The sequence below is a fragment of the Oryctolagus cuniculus genome, chromosome 15 (genome assembly GCF_051225735.1).
Source record: "Oryctolagus cuniculus isolate XC-2025 breed Fujian yellow rabbit chromosome 15, ASM5122573v1, whole genome shotgun sequence".
Taxonomy (NCBI): Eukaryota; Metazoa; Chordata; class Mammalia; order Lagomorpha; family Leporidae; genus Oryctolagus; species Oryctolagus cuniculus.
Window position 1 is genome coordinate 62476129 of NC_142881.1, and position 23978 is coordinate 62500106.

The following is a 23978-nucleotide window of genomic DNA, read 5'->3' on the forward strand; positions in this document are numbered from 1 at the left end:
CCGGCCTACTGCATGTGCTCAGGAAGTGAGAGTTGTGGCTCTTTCACATCTTTGCCGTTCCTGGGAGCCTGGGGTTTCTCTCTCCCAGTGGCCCTGGGCAATGAGGGTCTGTGTTACCCGTGTGGCTCCTAGCACCTGTGAATGCCCATTCTCATGGCCCTGGGGCACCCACAGCGCCTGGCACAGGCTTTGGCATGAGGGAAGCTGTTGGGTACGGGCGGCCGGAGGGGCTGTCTGTGGCTCTCTTTGGCAGTGGATCTGTGCGAGAGGTTCCTGGAAGGCTTCCTGCAAGAAGGGCTCCGAGCCAGGCCCCTGAACGGCGGGGGTGACCAGCTGTGGCCTTTGCTCTGTAGCAATGCGTCAGGTCTCTGCACGCATCCCGGGCCCAGGCAGGAAGTCCAGCAGGAAGGGCGTGTCTGGGAGTGAGAGGTGAGGGTGGGTGGGAGCTCAGGCCCCATCCAGCGAGTGCTGCAGACTCACAGGGTGGAGGAAGCCACGAGGCTGTGCTGGGGGGGAGCGTGGGAGAGTGAGGAGGAAACAGCCGTGGCGCAGGGCAGAGCAAGGTCAGGCTCTCCCAGGGGACCCAGGCCATCCCAGTAAGCAAATGGAGGTCAGGGCCCACGGGCCTCTTCCCTCTGCCCATGGCCTCTGCTCTCGCAGGGCCTTGCTTTCCTCCCTACAGCCAAAGAGGCCTCAGAAAGAACACGAGCTGGGGCCCGAGGGGAGCCCAGCAGCAGGAGGGGGTGGGCCAGGCCTCCCGCTTGCTGCACTCTTGGGAGCCTGAGCCCTGTGTCTGTCCCAAGGCGAGGATGCAGCCAGGGGGAACAGGGGGCTCAGCTCGTCCCCGCTCCTTGAGGTGGCCCTGTCTCACCGAGTCAGGGTTCTGTTTGGCCGCCCTTGAGTGACAGAAGGGGACACTGAGGCAGTGAGCCCGCCCCTGAAGGGGAAAGGAGGCGAACAGGCAGGCATGCAGGGAGAGAGGCAGGGGCCCGAGTCAGCGCCATGGGCACAGGAGGAGCCTGGGTGCCCGGGTGTTGGGTGCAGGTGCCCTTGCTCAGTGGGCGTGGCCCCAGGCTTAGGTGTGGCATGTGCCGTGCTGAGGGAGGGTCTCTGCCTGCACTTGCAGGCACAAGGAAGCAGCAGCAGCAGCATGGTGTGATAGAAAGAGCATGCGGCTCAGTCAGCAGGCTTGGGTCCAAGCTCTGAGCCTCAGTGCCTTCATCCGTAAAATGGGGACAAGAACACCTGCTTCCCAGAGACACCGTGGGAAACTGAGTGCAAACAACACTTTGTAAGCCCTTTGCCTGGGGGGGTGTCACCTGGGGGGCTCCTTCCTTCCCCGGCAAGCTTCCTGCCCCACCTGGCGCTAGGGTGTGCTCACCCTGGCTGTAATGTTCTTAGCAGATGCTTAATGTGTGTAACACCAGGCTGCGAGAGGCAGGGAGCTGGTGGCCGCCCTTCCTGACACGCTCACTCCCTGGGAGATGTCACGTTGTCACGTTGTCCCTGTGCAGCTCTGTGCCTGGGCCTCTCCACATGTGAACCAGGGCTGATGTGGGCGACGCTGGCTGGCTCCTGCATGGACTGGCTGGCCCGAGGTCACAGATGGAAAGAGGCCGGGACGGTGAGAGGGAGGCATCTTGCTCCATCTCACTGGTACCTAGGGAGACTCAAATTGAAACAGCGCTGCTAGGCCGATTGCCACGCGTCGGAGTGGCAGCCATTTCAAAGAGGGATCGCTTCCAGGCGGCCGCACGCGCCGGAGGGCCTGGGAGCTGCCCCAGCCTTCTCCAGCTCACAGCGGTGTCGCATCAGGGTCTCCCTGCACGCTCTGTGTTGTGTTTCCCTGACCCGGCGATCCCAGGACTGGAGAACGCAGATGTAGAGCGAAGTCCCAACACCGTAGTGTGCAGAGGTTTTAAGCGGCAGATAGGGTAACGAGGCAGAGAGGCCGCCCCTGAGGGGGAAGATGTCCAGAGGCAGAGGCCCAGCAGCGACCTGCCTCGGGCAGCAGGGACCCGGAAGCGTCAGGAGAGGGTGGCGGCCTCGACATGAACCATCCCTACTCTGAACTGTCATTAGCTCTTAACGAGAAGGCGGTGGGGCGCACATTGTGGCCAGCCGGTTAGCCATGTGTTGGGACGTCCACAATCCGTAAGGGAGTGTCTGGGTTTGAGATGCAGACCCTGGGAGGCAGCAGTGGTTACTCAAGTGGGTGGGACCCCGCCAGCCACGTGGGAACTCTGGATTGAGTTCCTGGTTCTTGGGATCAGCCCCAGCCAGGGCCTACTGTGTGCACTTGGGGAGGGGACCAGCGGATGGGAGCTCTGTCTGTCTCTCTGCCTCGCCAATCAATCAATCAATGTAAACTGACAAGAGCAGGGGTCCTAAGCCAGGCTGGCCGGGAGGCTTGTGCGGGGGCTGCCACACAGGAGGAAAGCAGGCTGCTGGGATGGCGAGGGGGCCCCTGTGTCCGAGCGGAGCCGCCGGGAGTGACAGGGACGTGGATGCCAGGCGGCAGGCAGAGGCCAGACCTCTCTGTGTTGGCGGCCGCCCGGCGCATGCTTGGCACACAAAGTGTTACTTCCTGACCGCATTATTTGCCAACATTTAAGAATTCAATTTATCGAAACAGCCAAACAGCCAGCCTCTGTTCATTGAGAGAAGTGAGAAACTCCCTTTTGACTGAAACACAGCAACAGCTGCCAGTTTTGGACAGAGCGTGGCCTCCACGTGGCCATTGTCCGCCTGCCTGCCCAGTGTCGCCCAGGGTTCAGTTCCCTGCCCGTACCCCTGGGAGAAGCTTTAGCGTTTGGATGCTGGGGGGGGGGGGCTGGTGCAGGGCTGGGGGCCGTGTGTCCTTGCTTATTTGGACACCTCAGAATCTGGGAGCCGTCGGTACCTGTCTCACGCTGTGGTCAGGATATTTTAAATACCCCATGAGAACGAAAACAAGTGAGCACCTTGGATGTGGGGTCATCTGGGTCAGAAGCGACCCTGGCGGGGTCCCCTGCTTGTCCACTCAGGGTGGGATGGAGAGAGAGTGTCCAGGTGTGGAGTTACAGGTGGGACCTCAATCCCAGTGCTTTCTCCAGCTCCCCGACCCTGGCCAGGCAGACAGGAAGTCTCCCCTGCGAGTCCTTGTCCCTGGTGCCTGCCCCCGCCCTCTGTTGTCCTGTGGTCCAGATGTCGGCACCCCCACTCCCTGGTGGGCACCTCTGAGGGCTCCAGACCCTCTCCGGTGGACAGGTGAGCGCACGGGCAAGGTGGGGGCACCCGAGCCGCTGCCCTGCCCTTGCCCTAACGCGCCTGACAGTTCTTGGGAGGTGGGCTCCCTGCTGGTGAGCCCAGGTCCCCACTGTTCCAGCTGGGCTCTAGAGCGGCAAGGAGGAGGCAGGGCCCCGCCCCTGTCCCACCTCTTAGAGAGGGGCCCTGGCCCTGCTGTGCCTCCGCCACTGGGGCCCGGAGAGCTGTGGAGCTTAGCTCTGAACGCCCCCAGTCCGGCTTCTGCCTCCCACAGACTTGCCGTGGGGCCCCGGGCCGGTCACCTCCCCTCTCGGAGCCTATTTGCACGTCATGACCTGCTGCCTCTTTGCCTATCCGAGGTTATGGGGTAATCGGGTGGATACATTGTAAAAAATAGAAAAGATACGCTCTCTGGCTGGGTGGGCTTCCTGGCCAACAACCTCTCTTTAACCCTGACCCTAGCTAACCAGGCTGTGTGGTGCATGTGGGATGCAGTCCTGGCGGCTGGGGACTGTCCCCACAGCCACGGAGCCCAGACTGGGTCTCAAATGCACCCTCCGTGCCTGCCCCAGGTCTTGCCCGGAGTCCCCCGCCGGGCACTCGGCCCAGCCCACTTACCCGGAGGCCAGCGAGGGTAACACCTGGTGGGGCCAACCTCACTCCTTCCCGTTCCTGCCCACCCCTTGCAGTGGATTCTTCTACAGAGAGTGGGAGGGGCCGGAGGGGCTGGCAAGCCCCTCCCCCACCACAGTAGGAGGCTTCTCACTCTCTTCTCCTTCTTTGTGTCCCCAGGAGCCATGAGGGGCCACGTCCCCAGCGTCTTCCATATGCTCTGGCTTTTGGTGCTGCTCCCTGGATGCTGGGGTAAGTCTCCCTCCCAATCCCCCAGGCTGACTGGTGTTCAGGTGCTGGGGGTGTGCACGCTGGGGCTCCACCTGAAGCCAGAGAAGCAGCCGGCCCAAGCAGGGGTCTCAGGTCCTCCGTGGGGACCTCTCTGAGACTGCCCCCCGGCCCCTGTGTGCAGGCACCTGCAGGCAGCGCTGGCCTCTGGGTTTGCCAGGCAGTGGGAGGTGCCTCAGCCTCCCCAGGGACTCTGGGACCTTGGGCACCTGTGCCCTTTCCTGCTCTGTTCCCCTTGCTCTCTGCACCTGTTACCAAGATGCACGTGCGTGGACAGCAGCTGCCTGCCGCCGGGATCCAGGGTGTCTCCCCTCGCGCTCCCCGGGCGACAGATGCTTTGGGCGTTTGTCATGGGTGCTGGAGAGGAGCTGAGAGCTAGGTTTCCGGGGCCACAGCCCTGCCAGCCGAGGGCTCCCCCTAGCAAGTGTCTTCCCTCTCTGCCTCAATTCCTTTGTCTCTAGGTAGAAATGAGATGGGATTCACCTGCCCCAGTTGCCAAGTGGGGCCCTGGGGAATAGCGCCCAGTGCACACTAGGTCCCTCAGTGCGTGTTTCTGCTGTGAGCTCTTTGCTAACAGCCGTCTGCCTCTCAGGGGAGCAGAACAGGGCACAAAGAACAGAGAAGCTGAGCAAGTTGCCCGAGGCTGCCCAGCAATGCTGTGGCACCCCCTGTGGGTTAGCATGCCTTCCTGTCTGTCATTGCTGGCAACAGCCCCCATTCCCTGTCCCCATCCCAAGTGGCCGGTCTTGCTCCTTGCCCGTGGTGGGCGGTGGCTCCTTGGGGACTGAAGGGTGAGTGGTCTCCTGTGCCGTCTCCCTCTGGACCTTCGCCCTGGCCCCCTAGTCCTCCACCTGTGCCCTAGGCCAGAGCACAGAGCTGCTGCCCTTTCTTTCCCTGGTCCCTTCTACGGCAGGGGGACACTGTGTTCTCCATGGCACACACCGGGTGGGAGCCACTGTGCCTTCAGCTCCTGCCCCCACGCCCCCATTGCTGCTCTGCAGCCTGGGGAGAGAGGCCTGGGCCCGGAGTCGGGCTGCCACGTCTGGATCTGGGCCCTGCCACCTGCTGGGGTCCTTCACACCCTGAGAGGACCCCCCCAGCGGGTAGAGCCGTGTGGTTGGTGCTCCGGTGCCTGGTCACTCCTGCATCGGCGCCCCAGATCTTGGCCCCTATTCCCACCTCGCCGATGGCCAGTGTGGCCTCCCCTCCCCTCCCCTGGCCTCGTCTCTCCTCAGGCCTGCACAGGACTCTCCGTATTTAAAGCTGGCTGGCTCCCTGCGCTGTGGCTGGCCCTGAGCGCAGCACACAGACTCCATGCTTTGCAAATGGTGTTGAGGACAGGAAGGGCCCTGTCTGCCCCGCTCGCTGCCCTGGCCCAGACCCCCGGGCCCCCTGCCTCCTCGGGGAGCTCGGGTCCTGCTGGGCTTGTGGCCTGAGCCCGGCTGCCTGTGCCGAGTGTCGGCAGGTCCTGGGAAACACAGCCGACAAAGGAGCAGCGCTCCTGCAGGGGATGCGGCTTTGTTTCCCTGCTGGCTCCCCCCAACCCCGGCAGCTCTCCCCACCCCGGCAGCTCCCGCCTGCTGCTGAGCCCGAGCCCACCGCCTCTGCTCCCCTGCACCCAGGGCCTGAGGCCCCCAGCGGGGGTCAAAAGCCTTCCCCTCTAGGGCTTTGAAGGAGGCTTCTTTATTCATACCAGGGTCAAGAATAGCTTCCATTTATCGAGTGCTTGCTGTGTTCCGGAGGCACGGTGCTAAGCGCTTTATGTATGTAATCTCCTTTAATCCTTGGGCTGCCCAGGAAGTAAGTGCTACTTTTGTTGTCAGTTTACACTTGAGTAAACTGAGGCATGGGAAATCGCGTGGCTAGAAGGTAGCACCAGGAGGCTTCACAAAAGAAGTGGCCCTGGACCACCAGCCCCTCCGAGGCAATTGTGCTTCTGGATTGAGAAGATGGCGATGTGAGCCCACATGCAAGTGCGTGTTTGAGGTGGTCAGGGAGGGCTTCCTGGAAGAAGGCACGTTTAAAACGAGATCTGAAGGATGAATAGGAGTTCAGTGCATGAAGGCAGAGGAACTGGCAGTCCCGGCTAGGAAACAAGAGAGGAGCCAGAAATGGCGTCAGCCCAGCTGCTTGAACAAGCTGGCTGGGCGGGGAGGAAAGGTGCCGGGGTCTCCTCATCCTTCCCTGTCCCCCCAGCAGGCATCTTGGGAGGGAAGACGAGGTGTTCCACTCTGGTTCCAGCTTCTCTGGAACTTGGCACTAACTCTGAGGGAGCCGCAGAAGGCAGAAACTGGGGGCGGGGAGGGGGGGAGGCTACCCTCTGCCTGGGTCCTGGGCACCTGCAGGTCCCTCCAGGAGCCCCCGACACAGCTCAGCGGCCAGTGAGCCAGCTGCCCCCTGGAAGTGCCCTCGCGTGCCTGCTGGGGACAGCTGAGGCTAACCCCTTAGCCGGGGGCTCCTCTTAGGTGCCAAGTCCCCTGGCCGCTGCGGGCATCAGTGCTGGCCCCCATCTGGAAGCCACGGGAGTGGTATGCAGCTCTCCACCCAGGCGCTGAGACCCGGGCTGCTGTGTGGCCGGCACTTCTGCCGGCTGTGGACACAAGCGAGGGGTCTTCAGAGTCCGTGGAAAACGTGCAGCGTGCAAAAATTATGCGAGGACTTCAAAATTGTTTCACACCAGAATAGCCTCATCTTGCAATCCCATTTCCCGTGACTGTTTGGGCACGGCTTTGTCTGCACGGCAGTTGCTGGCCCTCTGGCCGTCATTGTCCACAGTGCGCTGGGGCTGCGCTGGCCGTCGCCGGGCCACAGGGCTCCACTCAGGAGGCTGGCGTGGAGCATGGGCCCCGGCGGCGGCGGCGGCCTGTCAGTGTGAATATCATTCCGGTTTATTCTGCGGGATCAGCTGGTGCTTGCTTCTCGCTATACATTCCGCTGAGTGTGGGCTGTGCTGTGGCTCCAGGGTCCCCGCGGGGCCAGCATTCAGTCTGGGACCCCCCTGACCAACAGAAAGGTAGCACATGCGCGGGGCGGGAATGGAAACTGGGCAGGAGCCATGCTTGAAATGCAAAAAGAAACAGGCGAGGCTCCCTTTCATCAGCCCTTTGATTCAGTCCCAAGCACTGAAAATAGCATCATGGCGGCACCACGCAGGCAGTGCGGTCGGCCAGTGCGCTGTTGCACGCTGGTGGTTTTTTTTTTTTTTTTTTTTTTGCACAAAGTCTTCTGAATGCCCGCATGTGTGGGACGCTCAGAGTGACTCTCAGGGTGCACCAGGCCCGGAGCCGCCTCTGCCTGGGGGCCCCGCTGACCTGCAGCCCGACATTGCCATCCTGCCTCCTGCCACTACTCCCCACTTGCCTTGGGGCAGGACCAGGGGCCTGGGAAGTGGACGCTGGCCCCGCACACAGGCTCAGAGCCCGCTGCAGCCCCACTGTGTGCCGCCCTAGCAGAGAAAGCAGGGAGCTGGCGAGCCGGTGCGCGTGTGACGCCCTGTCCTCTGCCTTCCAGCCCAGGTGAACCGGCTGCCCTTCTTCATCAACCACTTCTTTGACACGTACCTGCTCATCAGCGAGGACACACCTGTCGGTGAGTGGGCGTGGGGCCGGCGGGCACACGGGGTGGCACAGGGGCAGGGGGTCGTGGAGGGGAAGTCCGTCTTCCACCCGCTACTGGACCGTCTTCCGGGGCGCTCCTTGGGCCCTGCTCGCGTGCTCCGGAGATGGGATGCTCAGCGCCCCCGGCGGTGGCCTGTTCCAGCAGAGGCGAGTGTGACATGTGGACGTCACTCGGCTTGCAGTGCACGTGCCCGTGGGCACTCGTGGACAGCTGTTGTGACGGAGCTCGTTCTGTGGCCGTGTGCACCTCTCTGATCGCTGCGTTTGCCTGCGCCGAGTATGCCTGGTTTTGTCGTCCGACCAGAAGCGTCCTGTGCCTCCCCACCCCCCTAGCTTGAGACATCCAGGCCTGCTGGGGGGGGCCTGGCTCTGACGCCTGCAGCTTCCGGGTCTGGGTGTGTTTACCCATCGCCCTAGCTCAGCTGTAGGGACCCCAAAGCTTCCCAGGAGATGGGGGCGGAGTTGCAGCTGTGTGGCTGGCAGCTGTGCAGGGAGGAAGGTGCGTGTGTCTGGGGGCACGGGGCAGACAGCAGCACCTGAAGAGGCTCCTCCCTCTCCACCCCTGCGGATGCAAACCCCTGACCCTCTCGTTATGGGGCTCCTCATGCTCGGCGGGTGAAGGGTGGGAGCTGTGTGCTGGGGGCTGCGGGCGTCTGGAGCAGTGTGGGGCATCTTCTTGAAGCCTCACTTGTAGCTGAAAATGAGACGGGACCCTGGCTCGGAGAGGGGCGTGGTCTTGAGGTCTGTGGCCATCGGGTCCGTTCAAAGGCTCTTCCTGTAAATCCACGCGGAGGTGCGCGGTGGAGTGGACACTCAGCCCTTCCCAGAACATCTCTGCGGCCTCAGGTGGGGGCCTCAGGTGGCCCAGGCCCTGCCCTGCTGTTTGTGGGGGCCCCCCTGGGGTAGGCTGTCCTGCAGGGGAGGCCGGGCGCGGCAGGTGTGTGTTGTGGGATTGTCCTCACGGCCGGGACTCCAGTGGCAGCGGTGACGGATCCGTGGGCTGCAGATGGATGTGAGGTTGGTGATTGGGATCTGGGTGTTCGAGGGCCATCCAGGAAGGAGGTGGCCTGGGATGCATCCAAAGGCAGAGCTCACCCTGCGCCTGCAGCTGGCACCCTTGCGAGTCTCTGGGGAACTCTCCGAGCCGTTTGCACACAGCCTTCAGGACTGGGTGGGGGAAGCTGGGGGCTCTGGGTTTGTTGCACAGCTGTGTCCTGCCCTCCGCAGCACTGGCGTGGCACCACAGAGCGGGCCCCCAGCTCGTGTGTGTGGCCGAGCTGGTGCGTGGCGAGCAGCGCCCATCGCCGCTTGTGCAGCAGTTGTCAGTGTCAGGCTGACCGGGTGCCCCTGGGCGCCAGGCCTGGGGACGGAGGTCCTGGGGCAACCAGAAGGGCAGGTAACAAAACCAGGGCCTGGGGTGCTTGGGACTGAGCGGGAAGCCTGGTTAAGCTCTGGTGGGCAGAGAGGCGGAGGGGTTTCGGAACGTGGTGGAGAACCCGGCAGGTGCACCTTCCCGTTCGTTCTGCTGCTTCCTGCGTGGTCCCTCCTCCCTTTGGGCCTCATCTGCTAGCGGAGACTCCTTTGCAGGGGTAGGCTGCTGAGGCAGGGGCGTGGCCAGCTCCTCGCTGACCTGGGGCCTGCTGGCGGAAGTGAAGACCCCTCTGGGGTGAGCAGGGCCTCTACTTGACCCCACAGTGCCACGCACAGTCCTGAGCATGGCATCCTCCGATGGCAACGGCGGGAAGCACACCTTGGCCAGTGCTGATCGTGACAAGCCCTGGGCCGTGTGCCTGCCCAGCGAGCCCTCCAGCAGTCTCTGCACCATTACCTTTGGCTCCGGCTCGCCATCGTCTTCTGCAGACGCCAGCATCGATCGGCTTCCGGGAGCAGCTGCCAGGGCCCCGGCTCTGTTAAGGCTGCACTTGGCAGTCACAGCAGGGGCATCTGTCTAGTGCCGTTGGGATTGATCCCTGGCTCCGGGGGGCTGTGGGACTGGGGCAGGGGGAGGGGGAGGGGCTCGGTGAGCTGGAAGACAGCTCTGCTCTTCTTGCTGGGAGGGGATGGGTCCCTGGCCAGCTCGACCCCCTCCCGACCCCTTCCCAACTTCTTGCCTGCCTCTTGCATGCGCATGAGGGCAGCGTGGGATGAGGTCCGGATGCAGCTGCTGTCCTTGCTGTGTGACCTTGGGCATAGCGCGGCACTTTGCTCCGTGTCGCCAATGAGGAGGCATTGGAAAGATGGGCCCCTGGGCCTTGGCTTGAGCAGCCTGGGCAGCCCTGGACATTCCCAGGCCCTCAGGTGAAACAGGTCTGGAGCCCCTCACTGAGCACTGGCACCTGTGTGGCTTTGGGTAGTACAGAGGGTGGACGTACATTCATGTGGACAGGGCAGGCTCTGTGAGTGCATGCCCTGGCTGGCAGCAGCCAGCGTGATGGCGAGGGTAGAGGCTTCCAGTCCAGGGGACTGGCCTTTCGCTTGCCATGTGGGATGGGGGTGGGGGTGGGGTCTAAATATTTGACTTTGGGGCTTGGCTCTCGCTAACTGTTTGCTTTCTGAGTCTCAGTGTTCCAATCTGTGGAATGGGCTACTCCCCTCAGTGGGTTGGAGGGAAGTTCCCATACAATCCCACAAACTCCAGAACCTCTACACCTGGGATGATGTGTGCACCTTTAGGGAGAGCCTATATATGGCCAGGAATGGCTGGCGGGGCCATCCTGCCAGCCACTGGCTAAGCTGCGTCCAGGGTCAGGGTCAGGGCCAGTAGCTGGAGGTGGAGCCCAAGCCGGCTGCCAGTGTCGGCTCCCAGAGGCCAGAGCTGTGGGCAGAATGGGTGTCCAGCTCTGGGGCTGACCCTCCAGCGCCTGCTCGGACACCCGGTGAGGAGGAACGCGTGGGCCTGTCTGGACTGCCAGTCTGCTGGGCCTGACCTGACAGCTGGAGCCTCCCGGGCCCTGAGAATGGAGCACATCCCAGAGACTAGAGTCTCGGACGCTGCTGTGCCGGCCGCACTGTCAAGACTGCGTCCTGAGCGTTTTCCTGCATTCATCCATTTTTTAAGTTGCTTTAAGAACTGGAGGTCAAGTGTGGCTGTGGGCTCTGTCCATGTGAATGCAATTCCTGTTAGGGACGGGGACTCGGATCCACCCAGACTTCCTGAACCTGCCTCTTCTTCACATTTCCGGGAGTGCGCCAGGGGCAGGGAGCAGAGCACGGGGGCCTGGCACGGCCACCGAGATCCCCACGCTATCTCTGCACCTGTCTCGGGCTCCATTTCCCTCTGCCTGATGAGCTACTTGAAGACCATCTCCTCCCAGGGAAGACAGAAGCCAAATGATGTCATTAAGTAGCCTGCTTCCCCGGACAGGGCCCCTGGTCTTGCTCCCGGTGTGAACATCAGTCTGCATCAGAGGCGGGGCTGGCTGTGTGCGATCGGGCGAGGGCAGAGCCGTGGCTCGGTTCCTGGGCAGGCTGGTTGGTGTCCCTACCCTGTGGCCTTGGCTGTGAGCAGTGAACAGCCTCAGGGCACCTGTAGGGTGAGGGATGGGCACAGTTCTGCCCCCAAATCACCTCCAAACACCTCTCCAGTGTTACCCAAGCCAAGTGCACCCCCAGCCTCCACACTGCTGAATCTGATGGTAAAGTCTCAGGCCTGTGGCAGTTGATTTTATTCATTCATTCATTTAGAAAGTCAGAGTTACGGAGAAGGGGGTAGGGGAGAGAAAGTCTTCTATCCACTGGCTCACTCTCCAAATGGCCGTAACAGGCAGCACTGGGCTGAAGCCAGGAGCTTCTTCTGGGTCTTTTACATGGATACAAGGGTCCAAGAACTTGGCCATCTTTTGCTGCTTTCCCAGGCCATGAGCAGGGAGCTGGATCTGAAGTGGAGCTGCTGGGACTCGAACCAGCACCCATACAGGATGCTGGCATCACAGGCAGCAACTTAACTGCTACACTGCAATGCAGGTCCCAAGAAGTTGATTTTTTCGCCACCCTCCTCTCCTTCTCAGCCTCTGTGCTCCCACACCCCCTCCAGCTCTCGACCCTGGAGGACTCTCACCTCTCCTCCGCCGTCTCACCCCACAGTGCCCTCGCCCAGCCTCGTGCCGCTACACACTACCCTGCGCTGGCAACCCCTGGGATCCCCTTCCCCCCCCACCCCCGTGTTTCCCCTGAGTAAGGGGACCGCCCTGACCCCAGCCCGGCCCACGCGGCCCTCCACCTTCCCCCAAACACCTGCCCCTCCAGCAGCCTTTCCACCCAGCCATCGACCCCGGCCAGAGCCATGCCTGGTCCCTGCCTACCGACCCCCAGCCAGTCACCCTGAAATCCCACTGGGTGTACCTTTAGGAAAGTCCCCGAGTCTTCTCACTTCTCGCCCCTCCCCCTCCCACCACCAGGGGCCATGCTGGAACCTAATGAGCTTCCATTCATCAAGCAAGCCTGCCCAGAAGCTGCCGCCTCTGGGCAGCCCTCCTGGGCCCCTCCAGGCATGGGTTAAGGTGCTGCTTCCTTTGCTGTCGGGGGCCGGGTCCTCCCCTCTGCTCGTGCCAGTCACTCTCTATCATCTTGGACTGTGGATGCACCCAGGTGACTGGGCTGTCTGCGTCCCCTGCCCTGTACCTGGTTTGTGCCTGGAACTCGGGGTCCCTTAGGAAGGAACGCCTGGGCTCCATGAGAGGGTAGGGGACTCTCCCCGCCCGCCACCCTTGCAGGAGCCCTGATCATGAGGGAGGGCTGGCCGCCCCGGGAGCGGGCCCGGGAGAGTGCTTTCTGCAGATGGCACAGATGCCGTACGTGCCAGCATGTGAGTGGCGAGGCCCGCACCGTGCCGGGGCTTGTAATTTTGTCATCCCGGCTGCCCGCTGGAGCTGGATGTGGCACATTTGCTGGGGACCCGAGGGGCACTGAGCACTGGCTGGCCCTGGGGAGGGAGCAGCGCGAGCCTGGCTTGGAGACACGGAACCGTTACCTCGGCTGCCACCCTCAGACCTCAGGCCCTGGAGGAGGCAGAGTCCCCCTCCCCACTGCTAATGGCCTCCCTACCCGAGCCCCCCAAGTGCCTCCGGGAAGGACGGGAACCCCCAGGTCTCCAGCCCTGCCGACACCTTCTATACCTGGTGCCTCCCTCCCAGCTCACCACAGTGCCTTTGCTCATCCCGTTCCTTCCGCCGGGAGTGCCCGTTTCTTTCCCTGTCTGGTAAGCTCCAGCTCAGTGCTCAAGGAGCAGCTCAGGGGTCCCCAGTTCCCTCTCGCCGCACCTGCGTGGGTCTTGTCGCTGCCAGGAAAGCACTGGGCACACTGAGGTCATTTGGAGTTGACCTCCCGTGGGGCTGTTCCTTTTGACTTATTAAGGTGATTAATGCTGACCCTGGAGCGAGCATCTTGGCGCTTATACACAGCGCGAGAGTGCAGAGCGCTCCTGCCAGCTGTGGTTTCTCCCTGCCCACCGGTGCCCCTGGCAGGGCTCCTGCAGGTGCCCGTGACTCACAGAGGCGACTTTGACTCCTGCACACAGAGGGACGAGCCAGGCCTCCCCATCGTCTGTGTCACACGCGGGGCCGGGCACAGGGTGGCCCCGGCAGATGTGGACAACTGGCCGACTCCCCTCCCCTCGCCTCCCTGTCCCTCCGTTTGTCATCGAGGCGGGTGCACGTGGAGCTGCCATTCCCAGGCCAAGTCCCCAGCACGCCCAAGCGTCCAGAGTCATGGCAGAGCTGGTGCTGCCCAGGCTAGTCACCTCGGCGGGTGAATTAGTCTTGTCGGGAGCCATTGCGGTGGGAGTACCTGAGGCTGGGTCGGGCCTGGGCAGCGCCTGGCACTGCGGCCACTCGATGCTGATTAATCTCTCTGCAAACTCCATCAATGCCCAGCTGTTTCATCTGGACCTGGGGAGAGTAGTTCTCGGGTGGGCTGGCCCCGTGTCAGCATCTCGGCCTACGGAGGAGCCGTGCGTTTGCAAACACACCGACGCCTCCCACGGCGTGGAGTGGGCCCTGAGGGCTGAGTGGGCAGCCGATGCATGGTGTGTGTGTGGGGGGCATGAGGCAGTCGGGCTCAGACTCGAAGGCGTGGAAGGGGCCGTGAGAGGGGAATCTCGCAGAGGTGTGGGCCTTTCTGGGACTGGTCTCTGCATACGGTGCTCCAGAAGGGGCGGGGCCGCCTCCCGGGCCCTGTTCCTCCCCCTCTCTCCCTCATGTCCCTCTTCTCTCCCTCCCCTCCTTATTTGAGAGGTAGGCGGGTGCATGCGCACGCACACACACACACACACACACCCCCACACAGCCCTTCCATCTGCTGGTTCACTCCCCAAGTGCCTGCAAGGGCCAGAGGTCGGCCAAAGCAGGGAGCCATGAGCTGAATCCCATGTGGGTGGCAGGGATCCAACTACTTGAGCCTCCCAGGGTGTGCATTAGTAGGAGCTGGAGCTGGCTGTTGGTCCCAGGTGCTCTGCTTCTGGGACACAGGCATATTAACCCCCACGTCACAGGCCTGCCCCTCACCCCTGTTTGTTTATTTATTTTTTTAAGGTTTATTTATTTATTTGAAAGGCAGAGTGACAGCAAGACAGCAGGAGGGAGAGACAGATACAGAGCTTCCATCTGCTGGGTCACTCTCCAAATGGGGGTGATGGTCAGGGCTGGGCCAGGCCAGAGCCAGGAGCCAGCAGCTCCATCCAGGTCTCCCACATGGGTACAAGGGCCGAAGCACTTGGGCCACCTCTGCTGCTTTCCCAGGGGTATTAACAGGGAGCTGGATCAGAAGCTCAGCAGCCTGTCCTCAGACTGGTGCTGTGGTATGGGACGTCGGTATCATGGGTGGCAGCTTGACCCATTGTGCCACACGCCGGCCCCCAGCCCCTTACTTCTTTTTTTTTGTTTAGTTTTGTTTTAAAGATTTATTTATTTATTTCGAAGTCAGAGTTACACAGAGAAGGAGAGGCAGAGAGAGAGAGAGAGGTCTTCCATCCTTTGGTTCACTCCCCAAATGGCTGCAATGGCCGCAGCTGCGCTGATTGGAAGCCAGGAGCTTCTTCTGGGTCTCCCACATGGGTGCAGGGGCCCAAGGACTTGGGCCATCTTGTACTGCTTGCCCAGGCCATAGCAGAGAGCTGGATCAGAAGTGGAGCAACTGGGATTCAAACTAGCGCCCATATGGGATGCTGGCACTGCAGGCGGCGGCTTTACCCACTACACCACAGTGCTGGCCCCAGCCCCTTGCTTCTTTAAAGGGAAGAAGCCTCAGGGTGAGAAGTATTTTTCTCTTCACACAGGGTTCTTTAGGACTGATATAGACACGAGGGGCTGTGGCATCCCAGAGCCACTCCTTGGCGAGGGCCAGGTGCAAAGCTATGGGAACCCTGGGTGCAGAGGGCTGTGGCTGTGAACAGCCAGTGTGTCTGAAGTCCAGTGGGCTGTGTGCTCTTGGCAGGCCTGGCTGCCTGTGCAGTGCCAGCCGTGTTAGACAGGAGTGTGGCCAGGGGTGGGAAATCTTCCCCTTTGGTTGGAATTGAGGTCTGCACCGGCGGGGCAGGGGTGGACACCAGTCTGTGTTCCCCACCCGTGCTTTGGCCCCCACCTGAAGGTTCCTCTCTGCTAAGGGCCTCTCACTGGGCAATTTGATAGCCACTCTTTAATCCAATCTGCCCATCACTAGTCACGGGCTCAGTTTGCTTGTCTGTGAAGTGGGGACGATCATCCCGAATTCCAGTCTTTGGGTCTCTGAGCCTATTGAGTGAGCAAACTGTGAACTCTCAGAATCGCATCTGGCACAGGGCACATCCACGCTGGCTTATTCAGACCCACTTGCTGGCTTCTAACCCCTGCACACATGTGTGTCAGGGGACATCGGATGTGTCGCATGGGCTTCCAGCCTCCCAAGGGAGGACCTACCTCTGCTGGCCAGGCTACTGCAGGGCCGTTCAGAGGCTCTCGGAACTGACAACCGGGGACCACACCTGGAAGGTGGCCAGTCTGGCTGTGCGCTCGCTGTGGCCGCCACGTGCGAATCCTCCCGCTCCTGGATAACGCAGCAGTGCCCAGCTGGCCACACACATAGCCTGTGTCTGTGCTCCAGCTGTGGGTGTGGGGGTGCAGAGTGAGGCTCCACCCCCACCAGCTGCTCCCAGTGGGGGAATCTCCAAAGACAGGGAGGTGGGGGCACAAGAGGCACCCCATGCAGAGACAGCAAAAGCTCAGGACAGAGGCACTGTTTGCACACAGCACATGTTAAAATAACACACCGTGTGCGACAGGAAGAGACCCGATCTCCCCCGATCCCGTCAATGGACCCCTCCACGCATTAGGGGCACTGGAGTACCCTAGTGGGCTTACATTTTATGAATTTTAATGAATTAATTTGTTTTTATTTGAAAGTCAGAAAAAGAAAGGCACAGAGAGAGAGAGAGAGATCTTGCTAGTTCACTCCCAAATGCCTACAACGGCCAGGGAAGGGCCAGGCCAAAACAGGAGCCTGGAATTCCATCCGGGTCTCTCACATGGTGGCAAAGACCCAAGGACTTGGAGCATCACCTACTGCTTCCCAGGCTGCACATTAGTAAGAAACAGAGTTGGGACTGGAACCCAGGGCCCCAGTATGGGATATGTGTGTCTCAAGTAGGGTCTTTACCTGCTTTGCCAAATGTCCATCCCTTATTTTTTCAATTTTTATTTGGAACTAACCATAGTTTTAATAAACATTTATTTATTTATTTGAAAGTCAGAGTTATGGAGAGGGCTAGGCAGAGGGGAGAGAGAGGGAGAGAGAGAGTGAGTCAGTCTTCCATCCACTGGTTCACTCCCCATATGGCTGCAAAGCCGGGGCTGGGCCAGGCTGGAGCCAGAATCCAGGAGCTTCCTCTGGGTCTCCCACATGGGTGCAGGGGCCCGAGGACTTGGGTCATCCTCCACTGCTTCCCCAGGCCATAGCAGAGAGCTGGATCAGAAGTGGAGCAGCCGGGACTCCAGCTGGAGCCTGTTTGGGATGCTGGCCCTGCAGGTGGCAGCTTTACCCACCATGCCGGCCCCTGGAACTAATTTTAGACTTACTAAAAAGTTACAAAAATAGTAGAAGCTTTCATGTTTGCATACCCGGCAGCCAGGAGAGCAGCACCGACACCGCCTGTTAGTGATAGGCAGTCGTCACTAACTCCCCAGCTCCCTGCTCATTCTTTTCCACAGGCAGGAGGACTGTCAACTTCTCTTCTAGCTGTGGCGTCGTGTGGGCAGGTGCAGCCGTTCCCAGACGCCTCACCCAGCTGTACCCGGAGACACGTGCATGAGTGTGTTTGGATTCATCCTTTTATTTGGCACACGCCGTCCTGGGTTCTGCTCTGTTGGGCACTGTTCCTGGTACTGGGGCTGTGAACCAGACAGCAGCCCCATCCCGCTGGACTGACCCACACCAGCACTGGGAAGAGTCCCGGGCGGTGGCGGCCGGGGTGGAAGTTCACAGCCGGCAGCGGGGGCGGGAGAGGGAGAGGGAGCTCCAGAGGGCTCTAGGACCAGGACGGTGGATTGCAGTGTTTGTTTTGGTGTGGACGTGTTTTGGCATCCAGGCACAGATTTCTAAAATACGTGTTTTCAGAGAACTGGTTGAAAACACCTTGCATTCCCCAGCTCTGCTTTCACCCCCAACCCAGGGCATCTGGAAGGGGCTTTGGTGAGCCCCTGGTGGGGGGGGGGGGGTCCCTGTGGGATGGTTTGATGACCCGTGTTCTGGTCAAAGAGCCCCATTTTACAGATGGAGAGACTGAGGCACAGTTGTGTGACTGTTGGGCTCCAGCTGCAGCAGGAAGGCCAGGGGCACTGCCCATGCAGCTCTGGGGGTTGGTGGGGATGGGGCAAACCTAGGACCTGAACTTTGGAACAGGGGCTTAGGTGCCTCCCAGGTACCAGAGTCGGGGGGTGGGGAGAGTGCCTGAGTGGGGGAGGGGGTCAGTGCAGCTCAGAGGCTATGGCGGTCAGCGAGGGGGTGGCTGGGTCTGTGCGGCCCAGGGCCCTGGGGCCTCGGTGCCCTCACAGAGCCAGGCTTCTCCTCTGCCTTCGGAGAGCTGGGGGGACAACTTGCAGAGCCCCAGTGGTCCGGCTCCTTCTACAGCCCTCGCCTCCTCTCTGCCTTTCTCCAGGACGGCACAGTCCCGCCCCCACCCCCGCGGGCAGTGGGACAGACAGATGCCCTCTCGGCGGTCCTGTGGGCTGCAGCCACAATGCCACTACTGCTGACCACGCCGCAGCACCTGTGAGGGCCGTGTGGGGGCGCAGGAGGGACAGGCACAGCAGGGATGACGGGGAAGTAGCCCTGGCCCTTAGTTCCACGCCCCTCAGGGTCCACCTCAGCTCCCTGTGCACGTGTCCCTACTGACTCCTTGGAGCCGCTGGAGAAAGTGGGTCTCCCAGCTCACATTTTGCACGTGAAGAAGCAGGGGCTCAGAGAGGTTCTTGAGCTGGTGCTGGGTCACACAGCTTATCTGGGTTGGAACTTGGACTTGAACATGGTGTTGCCTGACCACAGCCTGTGCACTTGACCACAGCTCTGGGCTTCTGCACGTGGGTCTTTGCTTTGAAGGAGTAGAGGAGAGAAAGAAACTCAAGTAAATGACCAGCAGAGCCCAGCATGCAGGAGGCCAGGGCTCCAATGCTGCTTAGTGCCCCGACGAGGGAGGAGTCCTTTCTGGGCATAGCACCGGGAAGGCTTCGTGGTGGAGGCGGCACCCAGTGGCTGGGTTTTGCCAGGCTGAAGTCACAGGGGCGGCTTCCAGAAGAAGGTTCTGGAACAGGCTGGCTGGCAGTGGGGCAAGCCATTCATGGTGTGTCTTGGGTGGTGGAAAGAGACTGTTGTGGTTAAAAATAAAAATAAAGTAGTAATTGTTTAGTCCTTGCCTCTCACTAGCTTGGGTGCCTGCTGGATCAGGTTTAACGCTCACCGCAATGGTGTGAATTCTGTCCCACTACGATCTCCGTGTCACAGGCTTGCAGCCGCTAAGCCAGGTGCCCGAGGACCCTGGCTGAACGCAGCAGAGTCAGGACCGGAATTCCAAGTGTGGAATCTCCACCAGGTCGCTCTTAACCTGCTCTGCTGTGGGGGGATCCTTCTCTAGTTCCCGTGCAGCTGTGTGAGCTGGGGTGAGTCTGATTCTCTGCCCAGGCCTCACTTTCCTGTGACCCTGAAGTCACTGCTGACAGATGACTTGGGGCAGGGAGGACAGAAGCTGACATCAGCTCACTCACTCGTGTGTCCACGGCCATCCAGCAACCCACAGTGGGGGCCAGCGGGGGTCTCGGTCTCTGTGCTGTGGCTGCTTGCAGGGAGCCACTCTGGGGGCTGGCAGAAGAGCCTGGCTCAGCTGTGCAGCGGTGGCGGGGGTGGGGTGGGGGGACGAACGTGCAGCCATGCGGGAACGCCTGGGCTCCCCGGGACCCAGCCGGAAGTATAATTTACAGGAGCTGAAATCCCTCCAGCTGGCGGGGGAGACCGGGGCAGGCTGAGCTGACTTTGAACCTGTCATCACTCCCCTTGTCCAACTGTTCTTTACACGCCCCAGGGGACCTGTGAGCCCGGCAGTCCGGCAAAGGCTTGGCCTGGGCAGGAGATCAAGTTCTTTTGTCAGTCCTTGACAGAGCAAGGGCGTGGACACCAGGGAAGTCAGCACTCAGGGCAGCGATGTCCCTGGGGCTCCCTCCCCCGGGTGCCTGCCTCTTCCTCCTCTCTCCGTCCAGGCTCACTGTGCTGAGCGCCGGGAGTGGGCACGAGGCACGGGTTCCATCTCAGCTGTGGGCTACGTTCAGGTCCCTCGGCCTCTCTGAGCCTTGTCGTCTTCCTCTGGAAACGGGGCTGGTTATAGGTGTCCAGCCAGGCTCACGGGGAGTTTGTGAATGAGCCTTGACAATGAACTGGCCGTGCGAAGGTGGACGTTGCTTTTATTGATCAGTTTGTCTTCAAGTGCCTCCTCCTCCAAGGAGCCCTCCTCTTCTTCCCTGGCTACTTGACCTCTCTCTCTGCTTCGGCCAACTCTGTTGGAGAACGGGAATGATGATCGGAGGGTGCAGTGAGGACTGAGTAAGTTCATGGAAGCCAGGTGCTTGCCACACCCATAGGTGCTGACGGTTGTAGTTGTTGTTGACTTCAGCCAGGGAAGCAGCTGCACCAGGGCAGGAGTCGCATCCCCTGTAGCCCAAGCCCCCGCTGCTGCCATAAGTGTTGGGTGTGGCCTGATGCACTATTGGTTCCAAGGACATGCTCTCTCCAGGTGGCAGAGGCTCAGGGGCCGTCCCACCTCTGGCCTGGCCAGGAATCACCATGGGGCATTTAGACGAGGAAAGGGAGTGACTCGCGTGCAGTCAGAGCTGCACACCCACCAGCACCAACGTCAGGACCCGGAGGTCTGACCCCTTGGGCGTGGGCTCGTGCCCCAGCTCTGCAGCCTCAGTTTCCCCAGCCTGCAAGCCCAGGGCTCCAGGGCTCTCCCAGGTCCTTTCCCTCCACCTCCAGCAGGTTTCCCAGCCACCTGCAGCAGGTGCCAGCCGTGCCCTTGGAGTTTGATTCAGGAGGTCCAGGGCGGGCCTGAGAATCTGCATTTCCAGTGGCTGCAGTGGCCTGTGGACCCGGTTGGCGGGAGTCCTCTATCTTCCAGGCCTGGTCCCTTTTGCCACCCTGGGCAGGGTCAGGGCTCCCCAGGACCTGCCTCTGGCCTCCTGACCTTGCCGGCCCCCTGCAGAGGACGGGCCAGTGTCTCCACGCCTCAGTGGGGACACATCATGGGCAGCAGATGTGTGGGCCGGGGCGGGAGCGTGGCGTTCTGCTCACCGCTGCCCGCCTGCCTGCCTTGTTTACACGGAGTGGCTGCACACAGCGGACATAATCAGTCCTGACGGCCTTCATTAAAAGCGCAGGAGCAATTTACAGTCAATTAAGGAGAAAGGAACGGCTTCCCTCTTCAGGAGCGCCCCCTGCACCTGCCCGCGAGGCAGCCCTGCGGAAGCTGTGTCTCAGGTGCGAGAGGAGAAAGGAAAGGCAGAGCTGTCCTCAGAGTCGCCCCCGAGGGTCGGCCCTGCCCTGTGCATGCAAGGCCTCAGTGTCCATATCTGTAAAATGGGGCTGGTCCAGTGCACTTTGCAGACGGTTGTGGTTGCATAGTGAATGACTGAGTGTGGTGAGCACAGAACCGGGTACTCAGAGGCTGGGAAGGTAATTCCTGTTCCACCCCAGGCTCCCCCCTACACACACAGGTGCACAGGTGCTTTCTGAATCAAAAGGCTATCCAGATGTTGCCAGCCCAAGGCCCACCTGAGCCTAGCTGGGTCCTTCCCGCATGCTTTTTTTTTTTTTTTTAAAGATTTATTTGAAAGAGTTACAGAGAGAGGTAGAGACAGAAAGAGAGGTCTTCCATCCACTGGTTCATTCCCCAAATGGATGCAACGGCTGGAGCTGAGCCAAATAGGAGCCAGGAGCTTCTTCTGGGTCTCCCATGTGGGTGCAGGGGCCCAAAGACTTGGGCCATCTTCCACTGCTTTCCTAGACACATTAACAGGGAGCTGGACCGGAAGTAGAGCAGCCGAGACTTGAACCAGCACCCATATGGGATGCCAGCACTGCAGGCTGGGGCTTTAACCTGCTGTGCCACAGTGCTGGCCCCTCTCCCTCATGCTTTGACACTGGGGTCCAGGCAGGGAGTGCTGCTCTGGGCCCGTCGCTGGCCTTAGCCTGGGATGGGAGAGTTGATGGCCCCTTTTTGTGCCGAAAGGCAAATCTGGGAAAGTGAACATGGAGATGAGATGAAAGTAGCTCCATCAAAAGCTGCTGTGGGGGGGGGGGGCTGTGCGTAATGCCCACCTTTGTTGACAAGAAGACACGCGTCGATGAGAAAAGCGGCACCGCTTTTTACTCCAGAAACAGAACTCTCTGTGCCTGTGTGAGAAGTGGCGCTGAGGAGGCCCCGCTCTGAGATGAGCTCGGGCCCGCGTCGAGGAGACAGGCTGCCCGGAGCCTTGCTTGGGAGATGACGTATGGGCTGTGACACGTGACATGTGGCACACGCTCAACACAGAACCTGGCACACCGTCAGGCTGCAGACCCCAGCCTGCCCTCGCCCAGCTGGCCGGAAGCGTTGCCTTCTCCTTGCTGGAATCCAGTGATGTTCCACCAGGAATGGTGAGGAAGGGGGCCAGGCCCACCCCTCTGGCCCCTTCCAGTCCTCACCTCCTGGGAGGCGGCTTTCCCCGCACCTGTGGGTGGGGAGCATCGGGGCTCGCCGGCCCCAGCTCTGCTGCCAGACTTCCCTGGTACGGAGAGCAGCATGTCCACTCTCTTGGCACAGGCACCACGCAGTTGTCCGGAAGCCAGGAGCCTGAGATCAAAGGCGTCTTGTGTCATATGTGTGGCCTGAGGTTTGCCCGCTGGGGTTCCCTGTCCCTCCCTTGGTCTGGGCATGTCCTATCCCCAGCAGCTCACCTTCTACCCCGGGCCTGCTGGGGTCTCCAACATTGGCTGCCTCTTTTTGAAGAAGGGGTGGTAGACGCTGTCCACCTGTTATCCTCCCTTCAGAGCCCTCATTAGAATATTTTCTTCGGCCATTGCCGTGGCTTACATGGTTAATCCTCTGCCTGCAGTGCCGGCATCCCATATGGGCTCCGGATTCTGTCCTGGCTGCCCCTCTTCCAGTCCAGCTCTCTGCTGTGGCCCCGGAGGGCAGTGAAGGATGGCCCAAGTCCTTGGGTCCCTGCACCCGGAGACCAGGAGGAGGCACTTGGCTCCTGGCTTTGGATCGGCGCAGCGCCAGCCATGGCAGCCATTTGGGGAGTGAACCAATAAAAGGAAGACCTTTCTCTCTGTCTCTCTCACTGTCTATAACTCTACCTGTCCAAAAAAAAAAATATTTTCTTCAGTTTGTCTGTTTGAGAGAGAGACTTTCATTAAGCACCACACATAGCATTTCTGTGTTGATAGCGGCTTTTAGCTCTTGTCATCTTTATAACGATCCTGTGAGCAAGGTACTATTATTCCCAATTTGTAGATGGGGAAACTGAGGCCAGCAGAGTATCAGTGACTTGCCCAAGGTCACAGAGCTGGCACTGGAACTTGGGCAGCCTGGCACCAGTGCCTGTCCTCTCAGCCTAGGTGCTCTCCCTGAGGCCGTGTGACCAGCATGGGCGCAGCGTCCATTAATAATTGAGCATGAAGAAGTGTCAGGTTCAAGGGAACATCCAAAAGTTCATGGAAAATGAAGTGAAAGGAGATCTGTGTGCAAACAAGTTCAAAGCCTGCCCACAAAAATGCAGATTATGAAAAATATAGATGGATTTAAAAAATTTTATATCAAAATAAGTGAAAAGCTTAGTTCTGTTTTTCCATGTATTTTGTAAGGCCCCTTGCAATGGGCACAGCATTGTATGGAACCCTACAGCCGCCCGGCAGGTATTCCTGTCGCGTGGTGGCAGATGCGGAAACCAAGCTGCAGAGGAACCATGAACTTGGCCACAGTCAGAGAGCCCACGGAGCCACGACCTCCATCTGGGGCAGTCTGGCTATGTGTCCCTGCTGCAGGGACGCAGAAGGCGGCCAGCGGTTACTCCCCGGGCGGTCCTGCTACATGTCCTGAGTTAGGTGTGACCAGGACTCGTCCCAGCGGAAGCAAACCCGCTCAGCCCCAGCTGTGGCTACCTACGAAGTGCAGGGACCTGGGTGACTGACTCATCTTCAAGCTCCTGGGAGAAGCCAAGTGAGTGGGGGAGGGCGTGGGGACAGTGTGGGGTCAGAGGCTGATGATGACGCAGGACAACAGCTCCCCTCGTGGGTGGCCGACAGCTGGCCCGGGCCGTGTGCTCCCCTGTGCTCCTCACTGCCCGCATCCAGCTCTCCCTCCCAGTGAAGCCCCACCCTAGAGACAAGAAAGCAAGCCACGTGGGGTCGCCGTACCGAGACCCCTGATTTCGGCCCCTCTGTTGTGTTCTGACTGTGTCCCAACTGTGTCCCGTACATTAATTAGAGGAGGGCCAGGTTTCACCTGCACCCCCTTGGTCTGTCCTCACAGCAGCCCGGGGGGAAGGCAACTCGGCTCTGAGTGCATTTGTTTCAGCATGGGTTCGCCCTGCACACGGAAAAGAACAGAGCCGCGTGTCCAGTGTGGCATCCCCCAGCCACGTGTGGCTATTTAAATGCAAATGAATCATCAGTCAATACAAACCATCATGTACACTGGCCACACACAGGTGTCCCGGAGTC

General features: G+C 60.5%; 1 protein-coding gene across 4 annotated transcripts in view; it reads left to right on the forward strand.

Moving 5' to 3' along the window:
- CDH23 (cadherin related 23) overlaps nucleotides 1-23978 on the forward strand; it is a 365671-nt gene that overhangs the window by 37174 nt on the left and 304519 nt on the right. For all 4 annotated transcript variants that reach the window (XM_051823796.3, XM_089313405.1, XM_089313406.1 and 1 more), the window contains exons 2-3: nucleotides 4039-4110; nucleotides 7657-7734. In XM_051823796.3, the coding sequence (XP_051679756.3) occupies nucleotides 4044-4110; nucleotides 7657-7734 (145 nt within the window). In that variant the 5' untranslated portion in view covers nucleotides 4039-4043. The remainder of the gene's footprint in view (nucleotides 1-4038; nucleotides 4111-7656; nucleotides 7735-23978) is intronic.